We start from the raw sequence: 19,241 nt of genomic DNA on the forward strand, positions 1-19,241 counted from the left end.
ATGCTCATAAAGCAGCAATTTTTCACTTATTGCCCACTTTTTTCTTCTGCGTAGTAATTCCAGATCGAACAAATATTATACTTTGTTTACGTCAATTTCTTTTAATTTACCATACCGTATACCACCGTAAAAGTTTAACCAGGTTTCATACCAAGGAAGTTCAAAGACGTGGGTGACAAAGGAGGGCTGGAGGGCTGGAGGGCTGGAGGGCTGGGTACTGAGGAAGGGGGGGGGGGGGCGAGGGTCAGTTGTTTCTGTTTATCTATTCAATACCGTGGCCCACTACTGCCGTGACAATTTTTTTCATTGTCAAATTTATTTTTATATTCAAGACAAAGTTATTCTTCTGTGTGGCAAAATTACGTTTATAATAATAGTAATAATAATAACAATAATAATAATAATAATAACTTATTTATGCAGGATAACCAATTCAGTTATAAAAACTGCTATCAATATGGGTCCATATTTCTTTCTAAGTCATGACAAAATGTTTTCTGCAAGCCACAGTAATTATTTTTTTTCGGTGTTTTGCTGTCCGACTTTAATTGTGACTTTTCGAACATTTCAATGTAACCCTGCCGTCTTTCTCTCATCAGAATTCTTAGCCTGAAGAAAGAAAAGAAACACGGAATCTGGAGACTTAAGAACGCTTCAGAAGTTGGTGAGTGGACACTGCTTTGTGTTTACTACATCTTAATGGGTGTCGCCTTACTCTTTGGACGACACATACCCACCTTACGATAAGGGGACACAAGGGTGTGTGATCACCCTCTCTGTCATGAAAAAAAGATTACCCGCTAACCTTGAAAGCCTGTAAGATTTTAAAGGAGGGCTCCATTATTAAAATCAGCCATGCACTCCCCTTCCCGCTTCTCCCGTAAGTTGTTAAAGTAGAAAACCATTCAGACAAATCTAAATGGGGATTATCGTAAAAAAAAAAAAAATAGCATATTTAATTTGTTTAGCATTCTGTAATATCTCGCAGAATTTTTGAGAAAATTTTTGCCAAAACAGGGTTATCTGCAGGACATAGAAGAAAATTTCTATTCACTTTAACTCCAAGAGATCAGACTGAAGCCACATAATCGTCGCTATTAGCTACAACTGGGGACAAAATTGCAGACACATCGACCTTTTCGACCCCCGATTACTTCAATTTTTATCCCTTTTGCCTTCCCCCAAAAAACCAGTGTTACATCACGATTCCATGAACTTTTAGCCAACATTTGAGCGGGAGAGGGGGGCCTGGTAATAATTGTGGTAGAAACAGGACTACATGTTGTTCTTCACATAAATAGAGTTCCTCAAACATAATGTGTCAACTCGTTTTGACTCTAATTCTAGTTGCTTTCCAGTGGTCCTTGGAATCGTAGGGAACCATGCCATGCGCTATATTTATTCTGGGCTTTAAATATAATTCTAACCAACTGTCTTATTTCCTTTCCTGTAAGGGTTCTGCGTCAAGGTCCTTTGATTATCGTTTCAAGTTACATCAGGCAAATGAACAAGTGAGTGGACCGAAATCAAACTGGCAAATGAAGAAGTAGCCGGATTGAAGTTAAAGTGGAAAGTGGATAAGCTAAGTTACTGGACTAAAATCAAACTCGCATGTTCTCAAGGTAGAATCACAAGTTAGTTTTTTTAACTAAGCTGCGAAGGTGCACAGTAAACTCAACCGTTATTTGGCACTCTTACAAACCAACATTAAAATCGTTCGGCAAGATATTTTCGACAAGGTTAAATTAGCGAAGAATGATTTACACGATTTAAGCTCGACTCTTTTTGATAAAAAATTAAACTTGAACTTCCGGATTCATTAAGGAATCATCTTGGATAACATATCCCGAAAATCATGTGGCAAACAATCAAAAGTTTTGACAGATTAAGATCGTACTTTTCTATAGTATAAAACATAAGTTAAGTCGGATCCTGTAGTGTCTTTCTGCTCATCAAGAATCAAGAATCGTACCATTCTCTCAGTATGCTGGTTTAGAGGCACTTTTGTCGAAAAGAAATTTCACTCTGTTGGCCAAGAAATCCCAATATGGCACGAGATACGACAATAGCGAGTCCTTCTAAGGATAAATTTCAGAAATTATTACTTTACTTAAAGTGTATATGTCACGAAAATTTTTTTCTCTTGTAGTTGGATATCTACAGGAAACGTTTCGAAGCTTTAAAAAGTGCTGGAAAATGTAAAAAGCATTTTTTTTTTTTACGCTTTCAAAATACACGCAATTTGCCTTCAAATTTGTCCCGGAGACTGGGACCTAGTTAATCGCCATCGAAGTTATTCGTGACGTCACATTGTGTACCTATGCCGCGAAGGTCTGTTGCCGCTAAGAGGATTTTGCAGTACTTCGTAGTAGATAGATAGTGCATTGAAAGACAAAGATGTTCAGTGATTCTAATGATTCCTTTGAGTCCGACTCTTCTGAAAGTTCCATTGGCTTCGAAGAATCTGGGTACACAATGTGACGTCACGTGCAATTTTGGCCGCGCGATGACCGGGACAAATTTGAAGGCAAGTTGCGCGTAGTTTGAAAGCAAAAAAAATGCTTTTTAGATTTTTCCAGCACTTTTAAGGCTTCGAAACGTTTTCTATAGATATCCAACTACAAGAAACAAGAGAAAAAATTTTCGTGTCATATGCACTTTAAATTATCTCAAATCAACGAAACATTTTACCAAGTTAATTCGGGAGATAATTGGTAATACGTTCAAAAACTGTCTTGAATTCTGTTTACAATATCTCTATCGAAAATAGATGTGTCACAATAACTACATCTACACCTAACCCTAACCCTAACCCTAACCCTAGTACTATACTAAACCAACCAAGTCAATCACTCATAACGCCAAATTATACGCCAACTACCGTATTTCCTCGAATAAGAGCCCACGCTCTAGTAAGCGCCCACGCTCTAATAAGCGCCCTTCCCTTGAAAAGCGCCCTTCCCTTAAAAAGCGCCTTTCTCTTAAAAAGCGCCCGCCTGCATTAATAGTAACAAGCGCCCACCTTCTCCCTCACTTTCTTTAATAGCGGGGATACAAAAAAAACTTGTTTCTATTGCTAATTCATTTATTACTTTTTAAGCTGTAACTAATGCGGGATCAGTACAGGTTTGATAGTTTTTTTAAAAAGCGCTTTCCTTCCGATAAACGCACTTCCTTTTAGGCAAAATATTATGTAAGCGCCAGGGCGCTTGTTCGAGGAAATATGGTATATCAACTTCACCAAACTGAACAAACCATACAAAGAACACTAACTGGAACGAACAAGGTCAAACAGCACCCAGTACATCAAAGAGTTAAAAAAATTTCCCCAAAACAAGAAGCCAACTAAGACTGCACGACAACGGGCAAGTGCACCAGTTTGAACAACCAAGCGAAGCACACTAACTGAATTACAACACATAACTAAACGACTATCGAGTTCTACCAAACTTAAAGTGCACCTACACCCAAAAAATTTTTTTCGCTTAACGAAGTAAGCTTATTTTTTTGAGTATTTCTGCGCAAAAATTTTTTTATTTGCTCAAATCTTCAATTTTCTATGCCCAGTCAAAATACGGAAAATCGGCCGCCATCTTGCCCCGCGACCGAGTTTAAAGAGGAATGGCTCTAGTGGGTAATGTGACGTCAAATCGAGAACACGAAAGTCTGCATTTCACACATTTTCACTTGTTTGGGAAGGTTGTAGTCGATAATTGTCCGAAAATATGCCGACTAAGTGTGTTGTAGAAGGATGTAGCAACGTGCGAAATTTGCAAGAGGGTATCGCACTTCATACATTCTTCATACAACACACCTGGTCGGCATATTTCGGACAATATCGACGACAATCTTCCCAAACAAGTAAAAATGTGAGAGATGCAGACTTTCGTGTTCTCGATTTGACGTCACATTACCCGCTAGAGCCATTCTTCTTTAAACTCGGTCGTGGGGCAAGATGGCGGCCGATTTTCCGTATTTTGACTGGGCATAGAAAATTAAAGATTTGAGCAAATTAAAAAATTTTTGCACAGAAATACTCCAAAAAATAAGCTTATTTCGTTAAGCGAAAAAAAAAATTTTGGGTTTAGGTGCACTTTAACCAAACCACAAAAATTTCATTAACTTCAACAACTACCGTAATTACACCTCTTATCTTCAACTTCACCAGCACGAACCTTATCCACTGCAACCAAAATATACCAACAGCCTCACTTGACTTGAGACTTTAACAACCGCAAATTACGTTTATCACACCAATTACTCCCTGATATATTTTATCATATATGTATAATTATTTCGCAAGATAGAGATATTGGTAAAAAAAAAAAAAAAAAACTCTAAATTGTATTTATTGAATTATTAGACAGACATCTCAATTACATATTTCTGTATCAACTACACCTAACTGCAACAATTTCTCCAAACTTTATGGATGTCATCGAACTTTGCCAAACAAAACCAACCGACAACAAAATAGGTATTTTAAAATTCGTAACCGTTAGCAAGACATTGATTCTCGGTTTACACAAGTAAAAAGGAAAGTTTTTTTGAGAAGTTGATGTATTTTTCGATTCATGGAAAAAGGCAACACACTCTTTGCAATTTTGTACAATTGCTGGTTTTCGAACAATTTGAAATGTGAAATCTTGATTCAGGAGAACAAAATAAAAAAAAATATTTGCGACTAATTGAATTTGCATAATTTCGTGCTCGAATAAAAGAAATTCAATAATTCGTAAATTGACAAAAAGCCTCACAAGAGAACTAACGAACAACGCGTTTCTTTTCCGAATCGGTGCATGCTTTTAACTGTGTCACACGTGAGAATAGGCTTCGTGGAGGTTGCTCCATAGGTTTAACTAGTAAGACACTGAAACTATCAACAAAAAACCCACTGGAAGAAGAGGATTGTCCTTATAAATGAAGGAAGATCGAGAGAGAGAAATGAAAAAGTTCTTTTTTTTTCTTTTGCTTAATGAATGTTGAATTTGTTTTAATATATTCGTTTGTCACACCTGATACAGATTTGCAATATGTCATATTTTTCGGAGAAAATTCAAATGTATTCAACTTATGCAAAACAGATCACAGATTTGGTGAAATATTTACAGTATTTCAGCCGTCTTCAGTTAGGATTATGTCTTGGAAAAGTAGTTATTCCGTGTGAGCTCTCGGTCTCATAAGTACCAAACGATCAACCATTAATTTTCCTCTTTAATTTCTATATTTCTTAACGCTCATATCGTTTTATTTCATTGACATGCTAGAATGTCAACATCTCAATTGCTTGTTTTAAAAACAACCAAACGCGTTTATTGTGCACCTTCGCTCCTATTTTAAAGCCGAATCAGTAAGTTGTTTGTCCAAGCTCATTTTAGTTACGGAAAACAATTTACCAATTGGAAAATTTCTCTCTTTCACTTAAGAAAAACTGTTATAAAGCAATTTTTGTCAAGCTTGGTTGGTGAAGTTTGCAAACTCGTTTTCATTTTATGGCAAATTTTCTGCTTTCTCAATCGCTGTTAAAAATTTTCAATTTTCCCGCCAAAAAAACTTAGGAAAAATACGGGGCGCTTAAATACGCATGCGCAAGTTTTTTTTTTCAAAATGACGTAATTTTCCCGCCAAAAAGCTTAGAAAAAGTACATGCGCCGCTTTTTTTAATTTTTTTTTCCGTAATATGTAAAGAAAATAAAGTTTATTATTTCATGTTGTTCAATTTTACTTTGTGATCTTTATTTTTATTCTCAAAGTCAAATAAACAATACAATTATTTAAAGTTTGAATTCTTTATTCTCTTAAAACATTTCTTAATTAAGTGATCAAGAGGGTGTCGAGAAAAATTCGTTCAAATGTATACCAAGACTTTTGGCGGGAAAATTGCACAGAGTTTCCTCTGACAACTATTTCGACAAATTAAAAATGGCTTTTCATTAAAACTTTCCGCCAAACTATGAACAAACAGAACCTCGCACAAAACGTTTTTAAAGAAGAAATTGTTGCCAAAAACCGACTTTGGAATTACTTAAACGTAACTTTTGTTTTTCAATTTTCATGGTTATGTGTAAGTTTTGTACGAGGTTTCGTTTACTTAATTTCAACGGACCAACCTTAAGAAAAATGGAAAGCTGAAAGTCTTATGAAAAGAAGTTCGATTCCCCCGCCCCTCTTTTTTAGGCGTATTAAATTGGAATTTATCGTTCGCAACAGCAACCAGAGATGACTCAGTTTTAAATCATCTAAGGAGAAATATAGGATATGAACTTTCTCCTGGCTTAGATCCTCAGTAAGTGACTTGCCATTTCCCTTAAGATTATTCCCACATATTGGAAGTAGAAAAGCGAAAAATCTGTGGCCAAATTAATTTCCTTTTAGCTTGGTAGAATACAAGACAAAACGAACCCGGGATCGTTCGAAATGAATTTACACTAGATACTGTCAGCAACTTAACAATTGCAAACTGTCATTTTTTTGCCGAGAAATACCTTATTAAATGTATGATTTTAAATTTCATTGTAATATGGTGAAATATCGAGAAAAAAATTGTGCGTATTCATTACAATTTTTAAAACACCCGAGAAGATTTGCCCAACTCATCCTCGTGATGCTAAAAAATTTTTGTTCAAGTTTGAACAGAAATCCCGGAACATTTATTGACAAGCACCGATTGGTAGATTAAAAAGACAATTCACCCGTGTTTCTTATGATTTTCATTTTTACCAAAAGACGGTGATTCAGCGCATTAATTTCCCAATAAAATGATCATTTATTGATGGCCAAATAAACACGTGTTATCTGTTGCTTCAAAAATGTCTCAACAACATCATCTGCCGAAAGTCATTTGTTTTTATTTAGTAGGACGTCAAGAAAATTCGCACAAGTCTATTTTGAATTTTTGACAAAGCCGAGAGAATTTCCTTTGAACATTGTCACTCAATTATTTATTAGTTTTTTTATCGAAAAGATGTCTATCAACTTCCCCTTCCAATGTGTGGGAGCACTGGCAAACCAAACTACAATTAAATTAATTAATGTAGTTCTCAAAAGTTCAATCACTGGCTCTTGGTTAGGTTTCTACGACCACGCGAATTCAAATTCTAACTTTTATTTTATGATTGTTCGGAATGTTAATTACCTAATTCCGTTTTGGTCTTCCTCTGGAGTATCAGTCGTAACTTGGTGTTGAATTACGTAATCTTAATCGTAAATCACTCCTGTTCAACTAGCCCACGGTTTTCAGTTTCGAGTCCCGCAAAGTTTGCCCTTCCTCTTACGATTTGGAAAAAACCGGCCACAGTTTTTTGCAAAGATACAGCATTTAAGTTAAAGAGATGACTTATTTGAAGGTCTGTTACAAAAAGAAATTGTTTCTCCTAATACAAAAATCAGCAAGAAGGATAAAAGAAAAAAAATGTCGATTTTAGAGTTTGGTGATCAACTAATTCGCTAATGATTAGAAGACAAAGCAAGAATTGGAGACATTCCGATTTTATTTCACACATCGACGGAACTCTTTGCAACTTTAAATCAGTTGAAACCTGAACATCGACTGGCCTGTTGGAAATAATTCCGTATAAGCGTATGAAGCTATGCGACAATCTGGCCGGTCTTTTTCTCAAGTGAACCTGAAATACCAAATGAAAAAAGATGAAAACAATTTCAAACCCTATTAGAATAATCACGAATGATTATTAAGCTCACTCGAAGTACCAAATCAGATGAAATCCATGTTTGGAAAAAAAAGTTTGTCAGTCGTTTCATATTTGTGCAATTTTCGTTCAACGATCACTGCCGGCAACAGTCTTTTTATGTTAGTTTTGTGTACCGTTTTCAAGAAGGGCTAAATCAAAAAAACAAATCACCTTCTGAAGTCCTTATATAACACGGTGACACGAAAAAGTGATAATGAAGTTTTTGTATCGAGCTTTGGTTGTTATGTATTTCAAGATCTCGAGGAAACTTAATGGAATAAATGATTGTACTTTTGAGAACTGAGACTTTAGATATTAAATAATCTAATGCAAGTTGCACTGTTTAAGGAAAGAGTACCATATAACCCCATACATTAATTATGCATTCAATTTCATTAATTATGTATGCACCCCATTGTTTTTAAGACAATGACTTATTCCCACGGGTTTAGCATATATACATTACTAATAAGTACTTACTACTTCAATAAAAGAGAAATTGATTGAAAGCGGCTTTTTCGTCTCCATTCCTTTCTCACGTTCTTCTCCCCTCTCCCCTTCGTTCCTAACTTCTCCTCAGTTTTTTTTTTTTTTCTTTCCTTTTTACCATCTTGGCAGTTCTGCTGAGCCTTAAACCATCGCTCCTCAGACAACGCGTTATAATGAGACAATTATCAAACAATAGCCTTACCACTATGCTACGCAAACCAGTTAGGAGTTCCTCTCCAAAAGCTACATTTTCTTTTACCTTTCAGTAAAAAATTTTTTATAACAATATGTGCATTGATATAATGCACCAAAGGTCCCCTTTGCACTGAAGAATGCATTTCTTCTTCTCTACGATTGGCCAAATACCACATAGAAAACAAAATTTATTCATACCTCTTTCTAATAACATCAACGAAAGAAGAAGATAGAAGGAAGAAGAAGAACAACAACTCGGAGATGGGGAGACTGAATTTTATTCGACTTTCTCGAATATTATCGGATCACGACCGGTGCATACAGTGGTGTAAGGATCACAACCTGCTTGTGACGTCGGTAAAATGTCCTCGAGCTGGGCGCAGCATTGAACTTAGCTGGACGCGACGTGCTTCATCGCGAGACGGGTACGAGTGGCGATGTTCAAAAAAGGGTTGCGATGGAATGGCTTCAATGCGCCGGAATTCACCGGTGCGCACACACAGGGTATCGAAAATACATGGTGGGGAATCAAGCGAGGTTTGCCCCAAACAGGAACATCCAAAGGACTTTTCGATGGCTACCTACAAGAATATATGTGGCGTCAGCACTACGGAAACGATCCCTTTGGAAACATTATCGAACGTATCGCCCAACTTTGTGAAGTCCAGAAAGAGTAGATACAAAGGTTTCTTTGCATCGCTGTATACACCGGCCTTCACGAACAATTTTCATCACTAGGACACGAAAGGATAATGAAAGAATCAACCAAAATCACAAGAACAGGTAAGACACAACATTTATTTAAACTTTGCATCGACAAACTTCAAAGCCTGACCGTAGACTTAACGTTATTTTCCGGCCAATTTTACGCTTTCAAAGCGAAACTGAACATCCAGTTATATTTCAAAATTAAAAACCTCTGGAAAATTACTTGAGTTTTCTGTTTTGCAAAGCCAAAACGCGCCAAATTTACCCTGTTTCAAAAAAGACTTAGAAAAAAAATCCAAATTTTCAAAACAAAGACTACTAGTCTCTGCGGAGTGCTATTGTTATCGCTATTGTTTTAATTGAACAAAGACTGAATGCATAATTAATGTATAGGGTTATATGGTACTCTTGCCCTGTTTAAACCTGAGAAACTACGAAAGAAACTTGGTAAACTTGCAGCCTAAAATTTGATCAAAAATTACCGCAGTCACAGAGATCACTGCAGTGGTGATTTACTTCGTAAATCTATGGTGCCATAGAACTGACACCTCATATTGCAGTGCCACTTGCTATTAAGTTCTAATGTTGTTTTGATACTCAATTAAAATGGTGGGTCAAAATGCTACCGGCCGGCTGAGTCGCAAGTTTCACCGATAACCTCTCCAAATGCCCGATATTTTACAGAAAACTTTAAATAAAAATCTTTCGCGGAATTTTCGTGTATAATACAAGAAAGAAATGGATTTCGAAGTAAGTACTGTTTGTACTAAGTATTATGCCTCAAAATACGTTTATTAATAGCAGAATTAATTTTAAAGCATCGTCTAAATATTTCTTTTCACGATTAACCGCCAATTTTTCCAAAATTTTCGTTCCGAAATATCTTAGAATTTTGCTTGCTCTCTTGATATTCAAACCACCATTTTGACCAGAGTACTTTAGCATTTTAGATAAGTTACATTCTTATCTTAACGACGTTCCCCAGTGCTTGACAATCCATTGATTCCCACTTTTGAATTCTTCTTGTTCAGCTTGATGTCTTCACGGTAGTTTTTGTCTGAACATTAAACATAAAAAACACATTTAACATCATCGTTAGAAACCTTAAAATTCTAACATTATTTCTCTTCCACAGTAACTTATTTCAGTTCTAGTGTGATTTTCCGCACAGAATTATCTTGGAGACAACGTGCGGAAAGATAAAGAAAATTCCTTGCTCTATCTCCTCACGTGTCCTCACACAAGTGTGATGTTCCAACCCAGAATATTGAACGACTTATCGTCGCTAGACTCAAGTTGCGATCGCATTAAGAAAGAACCATAGTTTTGTTTGTAAAGTTCATGATAAAAGTAGAACTGAAAACGTCGTTGGAAAAGCATGTTTGCCCGTTTAAGTCGTCATGTTGCTTTTCAAAAAAGCCTTGCAAAGCTTCGAGGCGAAATCCCAAACGGACATGGCAACCCCTAAATTCTTCCATCTGTAACTAGTTTCTCATTAAAGCTCTATTGTGTATGATACTCACCGTTTGCTCAAGTAACTCGAAACTTAGAGAGGTAAGTATGCTTCTTTATCCATTTCTTTTGACAGTAAAAATCTGAGAGGATCGGCTTCGTTGGACATCTACACGTGGCCGCCAACAGTTTGAAATGATGTTTAATCAAAATTTTTCATGAATATGGATCAAAACGTGTAGTCAATCTGTAGCAAATACGTCACAGTTTTGGGTGTGGTTTGGTTTACTTTTTGCACGCTTTTTAACAGAATGTTGAATTTTGAAAAGGTCCTTTATCTATTGATGCTTGAAACATAGTTTTCAATGAAGCAATGTCGTGGAAATGAGAAAACGAAAGAAAGAATCAGAAAATGATTTAGAAAAAAAAACTTGGTATGAAATGGGAAAAGGAACAAATCATGGGAAAAAAGTTAAAAAAGAAAAATACGGCAAGTACCCCGGAACAAGATCTCCATCCTGACTGGGACCGCTTTCGCGGTACAATGCTCTACCCACTGATAATATTTAGCTCACATAATTATAGAGATATCATATGGAGGAAAAGAAACAAATAAACAAACAAACACAAACATACTGACATATAAGTGAAAAGAAAAATAGAAATTGACATGCTCTTCACGTTTTCCACCTGGGACAATATTCGCGGTCCCAGCTTATTTGCAAAATTTAATCCAGCATGCAAAGACCTTTAGTAAAATATTGTTTAAAGCGAGGTATAAAATAAGAAAGAAAACGAATCATTAAACAAGAAACAAAAAAGAATTTAAAAAGGTAAAAGCAAACAAGAAAACGGCAAGTTCCCCGAAACAGGATCTCCGTCTGATTGGGACCGCTTTCGCGATTCAACGCTCTACCCTCTGAGCCTGCCGGGAACTTGCCATGAGAGGAGAGCAAAATTTAAGATTATACGTAACAAATGGATTACTTGCTGTAAGGAACAGGTGAGTAATGATTCCGATCGAGGAAAAGTGTTTCGATCCTAAGATAAAATTACTACAAAAACTATGTAGCAGTTAATTTAATGATGTTCAAACTCAGAAGCGTTCCGACGCATGTCCTCAATTTAAGAATGTAGGAAAAGGGTGAACTTGCCAATAAGTGGAAATAAGACTTCGCTAGTCTAATGACGTAAAAAAAGGAGTGTAAAATGACACCACAGACTATTTATAAGCTAGATATAAAATGAGAAAAAGAAAAATCACCGTAAAAAAAAAAGATGAAAAAGAAAATCAACTGAAAAAACGGCAAGATCCCCGGAACAGGAAGTGCTTCTTGACTGAGACCGCTTTCGCGGTACAATAGACCACTTTCATAAATGGCTGCCGGATTAATATTCTTTTGTTTAAATTTAAATTAGCCCTTCTGGCCTCGCTTGAGATAATGTCTTCTTTTGAATTTTGTACTGGAGAACGAGGCCAGAAGGGCTTATTTAAATTTAAATAAAAGAGGTTTAATCCGGCAGCCATTTATGAAAGTGGTCTATACTGAGCTGCGGGGAACTTGCCTTGAAAGGAGAGCAAACTTGAGGATTATATGTAACAAGTACACTACGAACTACAAGGGAGAAGTGCATAAACATTCTGGAGAAAAAATGTTTAGACTGCAAAATGAACCTCATAGTGTTCAATTTCCGTAGCGTTCCGATACATGTCCTCAGTTTAAGAGTGTGGGAAAGGAGTAACCTTACCAATGAGTGAAAAAAAAAAAAAAGAAAAAAAAAAAAAAAAAAAAGAAAAGAAAAGAAAAGAAAAGAAAAAGCGGCAAGTTCAAGTTCTAGATTATTTAAACGCTGGTTCTAAATAGGAAAGAAACAAATCTTAAAAAGGGTTATAAAGAAAAGAAAAGCGGAAAGTTACCCTGACGTTCAATTAATTCACGTTCAATTTTAATCGTGTTATAATGCACGTCCTCAATGTTACCGTATGGGAAAAAGTAAACTTGCCTTAATTGGACAAAAAAACGGCTGCTTATTTACAAAGTATACAAAGACATTCAAGACTATTTATAAGATGCGTATGAAATGAAAAAACAAGCAAAAACTCGAAAAGTGATGGAAAAAAAAACCAAAAAAAAAAACCAAAGCAAAACAAAACAAACAAAAATAATGCTGACGAAACGTTCTTATTTCCGCGGGAAAAAAATTCCTCAGCTGTCCATCAAGTAAGTATCACCTTGATGGACTTTTGAGTTTTTATTAAAGAAGTGATTCAGTCAGGCATGTGTTGTCTTGTAACAGAAACTGATAAAAAAAAAAAAAGAATCTAACAATGGACTATTCACTTATCCTAACAAATAAAATCAAACAGAACATTGAACAGAAAACCGCTACATTGGTTTATCAAATTGAGTTGTTAAAGAGGGGGACATTGAGGTCGATTAGAAACCGCAAAACCGCAAAAAAACAATTCGATCAGAACCGAAAACCGCACGCAAAACCGTCTAACCGATAAGTTTGCACATCTCAGTTGTAAAAATCCTAATCGATCTGATACTGTGGTTACAAGTTTCGCGGCTATTCGAGATCAGTAGAGGCATGTAACTGCTGCTCAGATCGAAGAGAAACCGGAACCCCAATATGAAAAACCGAAAAAGCACATCGGATACCAAATCAGAGTACCCGTTAAAAGTTTTTACAAAAACCGAAAACCAAATGCTGAAAACGGAAAATCCGCAATGAACAACGAAACCGAAAAATCGATCTAAAAAATAGCCAAAACCGCAATCCCCCCTTGTTAAGCAGTTCATGAAATAGTTTCACATTTAGATACTAATAGCTACATGTATAACAACAGTAATTCAGAGAACAAATAAGACCATTTTATTGTCAAAAATCAATACAATTTTGACATATGGACATGCTTATCTATGAACTACATGACTGTTTATAATCACTTTAACAATTTGCCTCTTCAATATAAATATTTAAATTGATATATCATTTCTCACTACCAATCAGTTCCCTCTTAGATTAGAACAAAAGGAGGCAAAGTTAAGGAGGCCATCTAATAGACTACTGTCCAACAGTCTGCCCTTTGGTTAGCTTGTTTCACACAATGACCCCTATCTCAGCCCTCATAATTTTACACTGTTTTAATCTTACTGGGATGCTTAATCACAGGCTAAAAAAATTGCTTATCTTTCTCTTTCATTAGACCATCCATGCACTGCAGTTAATAATCACCTTTTCCATCTTTACTGTCAACTCTTGCCCTATAGAAACATCCTCAGTTTTGGACATACATATACACGTTTTAAGTGTGCTTGTTCACAAAAATTAATGTTACACAGTTTCATTTGAAGTAAATGGCGCTAAAAAAACAGATCCAATAGCTCTCTCAGCAAGCACCTCACAAAAATGTACACGAGACTACAAATCAATTAAATTGAATAACTGAGAAGCATTTTCAATACATAAATTTGATATATCTTGCAAGACCTCAAAATATATTAATCTGATTATGCCAAAAGACCACAATAACTGTAATAATAAATACACATAATGGTCTTGTCACTCATTTCAGTGTATGTCATTAAGTTTCTGTAAAAAAAAAAAGTATTAATGGGATCAAAATAAGCCACAACTCTCAAACTGGAGTTCAGATACTGTTCTTACTTAAGAAAATTTAATAAGGCACTATACTTTCAAAATTATTGCATTTGTGGCATATTAAAACCTGCAAATGAAACTTCAAATTGAATGCTGGACAAACAAATGAATGTGTGGAATACAGCACTGATACCCACTTCACACCAAAGCTTAGTTTTGTTAAACACAGTTTAACCTTTTTGTAAACTACTTAAACTGATTTTTGTTGACTTCAAATGTAGCACACTGGAAACACAAGTTAGCAATTACTTGAATCTTATAGAAAATCCAATTTTTCAGTTATCTGTTTATGATTTTCATACAGTAAAAACTAGTTTAACAAAACATGCTTTGCTGGTCTGAATGGGGTATTAGTCACATTTGATGCAACGCCAACTTCTCCCTCAGTTTTCACATGGAACTACCCCACAAATTGGAAAGAGAGTCTGGCATTCTATCACAAGTTAAAAGAGGCATTTTTAAGGATACCCCAGCAAATGTTTCTTGCCATATCTAGTGTATGAAGATATCTAAAATAACAGTACTATTTTTGTCTCTATTTACAAAACCAAACTTAGCTTCAACATCTAATAGGCCCTATACAATACATACTTCATCAATTTTTTATCAATCTAGCATGTTAAAATGGTAGTGACAGTCTCCTTGACTGACGTGCAGCTGGCCAACTCAGCAGGTTCCCTGTGACAATGATGGTATGCTGAATGCATATGTATGAAAAGCACAGGCCACCCAGCCCTGCTGACAGGTTTCTGTTACACCTCTATTAACAACATGACTTTCTTGCTGTTGGCTTGTTGTCTACTTGCACATCACCCCTTGGTCCTAAAATAAGGGTATAAAATCTCATTAAATATTAGGACTCAAAATGCCGAATACAACAATACAGCAAGATGGATAGAACCCCATTAATGTATACTGATTTCACAACGGCCTCATCTTCCTTGGTACAGACTGTCAACACTATAGCAAGCTTCTTTCTGATACTACCTCCCCACCCCTCCTCCAAACCCACATTCCATCCCACCTTGCAAAAACTCTATTGCAATAAGCAGTAAACCGATATCATGTCATACAAATGTTTTCTGAGCAAATGGTTACCAGTGGGCCAGTTAGCATTTCATTCCAAAATAGCTATTAAAGCATCCACCTCTTATGAGTTTCCCAAGAAAACTCTTTGAGGTTATTCAGTAGAGGTCCAACTAAATAATTTGTGAATTTTCACCCATGAAAGTGACCAAACATGGCTTTCTCCCCACAGAAAAATCCATACATTTTCAAGCAGAAAGGTGATGAGAAGTGAAAAAGTTATCCACCACGGGAATATTTTTCCATCATCCACCAAATTCTTAAATCTAAAATTATAAGTGATGAAACACAAACAGTTTGGAGAATCACTGTTTAGATCTTTGGGGTGAGAGGGTTTAAAAATAATGATTGCAAGTATAACTTATACATACCAGAGGAAACAGGTTTGTTGGATTTCATAAAATCCTCTGCTATCCTCTCAAAAACCTTATCTGTAAACAAGGAACAACAAAATGTCAAGTAAGTGGAAGCATCAAGTCACAGTCTCTTTCTAATCCAAGGACCATTCTTGCAATCATATTATCCTTTTACACCCTAACATCAGTATGCATATTCTCCATACTGATCTCTTTTAATTAATTTCTCAAGGTAAAGCAAAAAAGGAGAACTTAAAATAGGGGTCTTCTGCTTCCATCTCATTTTAAATCAGTTCTATGAAGTTTCAATTTGCAAGTTTATCAAATATTGATTTTCTAGCCATGGAGGTTTTTAATTCATCAGGTATTTTATTTTCATCATTCACACTCACCAACATTGTATCCTCTTTTGCTTGATGTTTCAAACATATCACCACCAATTTCTTAAACAAACGAACAAAAAAAAAAGTTATTAATTGCAGGCTATTGCAGAGTCTACAACTACATGTTCATCCCTGCAAATTCCTCAATCTTACAGTACTGTAGTTCATTAGAGTAATAAGTATCGACCAGTTTTTTTTCCTATCTCTAAAGGAAATATGATTGCTGTAAAAAAATTCAATTCAATTGGATATAGCAAAAGCCAAAAAAGGGTGAAAAAAGGATTAATTCATCCCTGGACAGAATTTAAACCTATGACTTTCTTGCTATACAGAGTAAACTTAATTTTTTTCCTTCAACTGTTCCATATAAATTAAAAGACTTTATTACCATACCTTTTTAACAAACAGCAGTACATTTTACTTAATAACTATAAAAAGCAGTTACACGTGAAGGAGTCAGTATTTTTTTTTACTGACCTCTACAATAATTTAAGACTGTTTTTGTCTGGATCTCCCTTGGCTGCACAGCTTCTTCTATTAGATCAAGTTTTGTTCCACAAAGATAGATCTTGCAATCCTATAATTTAACATTATAATTAGTGTCTCATGGAGTATCATGCAAAAGAAAAGAAAGATTGGATGACTTTTTTTCTTTAACTAAGAAAAGAAAAGGAAGTGAGCCTCCTCGGGGTGTATATAAGGAGGGAAAAAAAGTTAGTGATGATTTCAAACAACTCACAGGTTCTGCAGCTTTAAGTTGATCGGCCCAAAACTTGGCTTTATCAAAGCTTGCTCTGTCTGTTAGGTCTGCATAAGGAAGCACCCAGAGTTACGATAAACTTACCATTAATTTTGCAGTGACTTGTGAATATGTTTTAAAAGTACTTTCATTAATGCTCAGATTTTGCAATCTAGAAGTTGCCATATCTGATCTCATCTCGAATGAGGATTCTTTACTTGTATAAAGGGACATTGTAAGTCTCCTTTCTTATCATAAAAAGAACCCCTCATCATCCTTCCACCCCTCCTAAAACAAATTGTAATAATTCACTGAGGTCTAAGAAAATATTGTGACAAAACCCATCTCAACAAAACAAATTTCATAAAAAAGTTTTTTAAATAATCCCAGAATTCCTTTACAAATATCACAAGATGCTTCCAAACCCAAGTTATTGGGTAGTCACTTATGCTAATTCTAAATAGTTGCACTAACCATAGCATAAGATGGCTGCTTTAGCACTTCGGTAATACATGGCACTCATTGCTTGATACCTTTCTGCTCCAGCTGTGTCCTAAGAAGGTTAGCAATACCTCACATCACACTCACTTCAACAAATAAAAGAATCTGAGAGGAAAAAACTTGTCAATTTAAGTTATGAAAGGTAGTGAATAAAAAAAATCAATGTTAAGTTCTTGCAGATGGAAAGCAAGTTATAATGTATTGTGAGAAAACCTTATACTTAAATCTCACTGTGAATAAAAGTTTGTGAACAAAAATTTAGCTCAGATTGCACTTTAAAGATTTCAATTACAGTCAAAATAGAAAACCTTACCCAAATTGCCAGGGAAAGATTCCTGCCTTGAATATAAAGATCTTTTCTACAAAATGCTGCTCCAATTGTCTGAAGGTAAAAAAATTAGACACAGAGATGTTACTTTGATAAACTTGACTTCGAAAACTAAGCCCTTAAAAATTATTGACTACAACCTTCCCAAACAAGTGAAAATGCATGAAATGCAGACTTTCGTGTTCTTGATTTGACATCACATTACCCGCTAGAGCCATTCCTCTTTAAACTCGATCGTGGGGCAAGATCGCGGCTGATTTTCTGTATTTTGACTGGGCACAGAAAATTGAAGATTTGAGCAAATAAAAAAATTTTTGCACAGAAATACTCCAAAAAATACACTTATTTCGCTAAGCGAAAAAAAATTTTGGGGTTTAGGTGCACTTTAAAACAGGAGTGCTCGTTAAATTTCAATTTCCTCCCTCTATATGATGCCCATTTATAGATTATTTCATAGATGTTAACCTTACCAATTCACTACAATTCATTTTTCTTAACTTCTACCCTAATCAAACGTGACATTGATCTAATTGTTTCACTTACATAAATCTTTCAGATAGTTTTAATAATTTTATTTCAAAACATACAGTGTACATGTAGATTTAAACCAAAGCCACTCTTGAGTTACATTAATTTTCTAAAACAATAAGTCAGTGTTCTTTTGTTATGCCAATCTGACTTTGCAATAAATGTAAGATTTTCTCTTTACTGTAAAAGATCTAACCGGCAATGCTCTCCTAAGATGCAGCTGCACATGTGTGAAATTTCATTTACATTAATCATGAGAATTTGGCAGAATCCAATTGACATTTTCTTTCCCAAAACTAGAAACTGTTTTTTAAGCCTTTGAGTCGTTGCACTGAAGATCAGGGTTGACGAGAGAAGACTTTGGTGCGACAAGAAGACTTACAAGGAGCTTGGATTGTTCGAATGCGAGAGTGACGTAATGTAGACGACATTTCCTTGTCATGAATATGCTGACCTGTGAGCTGCAGATTTCAGTTGTTCAGTATATGTGAACATGAGTGATATCAACAAAGACAAAAATTAAGGCAAATCGAACATGAGTTATAAAAGATACAACACAGTCAGGTTATAGCCGATAAATTATTAATAAATCTCTTCTCTCCTCGGTCAGTTTACCTTCTTTCAGAACTATACACAGCTGACGCGCGACGTGCATGACGAGGAAAGTGTGTTTCTGATACGTTTTAGAAGCTTGAACGCAACACACTCCATTATGCACTGTCTCGATAGCATACAGTAGAGTAAATTAACATTAATCAAGAAAGTTGTACTCACACTTGGCGTTTCCTCGCTAAATGACCGTGTGATGTATCGAGTAACAAGGCATGTCTTTCCGCTGTTAACTTTACCTAGAAGGACAACTTTTAGATACGTTTTCTCTTGCATTTCATCTAAATCTCGTAAGAAATACGACTAATACCACCGATAGTTACAGATTGACATTAAATAATCAAATAAAAACGTTCGGAAAGGCACATAAATCACATATTTGACGACGGCTTTCCGCTGGACTACCCGCCATATTTTGTTTGTTAAAGGCGTCATGTAAGACTCATAGATCTGTATATGACATCACGCGATTGAGCAAGTCAATAATGTACTGAGTTGTGAAGCGTA

General features: G+C 35.6%; 1 protein-coding gene and 1 long non-coding RNA gene across 2 annotated transcripts; one reads left to right on the plus strand and one right to left on the minus strand.

The window, feature by feature from the left end:
• The first annotated feature begins 554 nt into the window (after positions 1-554).
• LOC148717314 (uncharacterized) lies at positions 555-3,301 on the plus strand. The gene is made up of 2 exons (XR_015994892.1): positions 555-664; positions 1,455-3,301. It is a non-coding gene; the product is annotated as an uncharacterized LOC148717314 (long non-coding RNA).
• A 10,091-nt stretch (positions 3,302-13,392) lies between these two features.
• On the minus strand, positions 13,393-19,174 carry LOC111336584 (ras-related protein Rab-24). Its single transcript, XM_022942709.2, has 8 exons — positions 18,900-19,174; positions 17,583-17,651; positions 17,243-17,321; positions 16,769-16,836; positions 16,507-16,606; positions 16,039-16,089; positions 15,662-15,721; positions 13,393-15,026 (listed from the first exon to the last, which is right to left on the minus strand). Exons 1-8 carry the CDS (start codon positions 19,008-19,010, stop codon positions 14,968-14,970), a joined length of 597 nt encoding a protein of 198 aa, XP_022798444.1. The 5' UTR covers positions 19,011-19,174; the 3' UTR covers positions 13,393-14,967.
• Between the last annotated feature and the right edge of the window lie 67 nt (positions 19,175-19,241).

The sequence above is a fragment of the Stylophora pistillata genome, chromosome 13 (genome assembly GCF_964205215.1).
Source record: "Stylophora pistillata chromosome 13, jaStyPist1.2, whole genome shotgun sequence".
In the NCBI taxonomy this organism is placed as follows: domain Eukaryota; kingdom Metazoa; phylum Cnidaria; class Anthozoa; order Scleractinia; family Pocilloporidae; genus Stylophora; species Stylophora pistillata.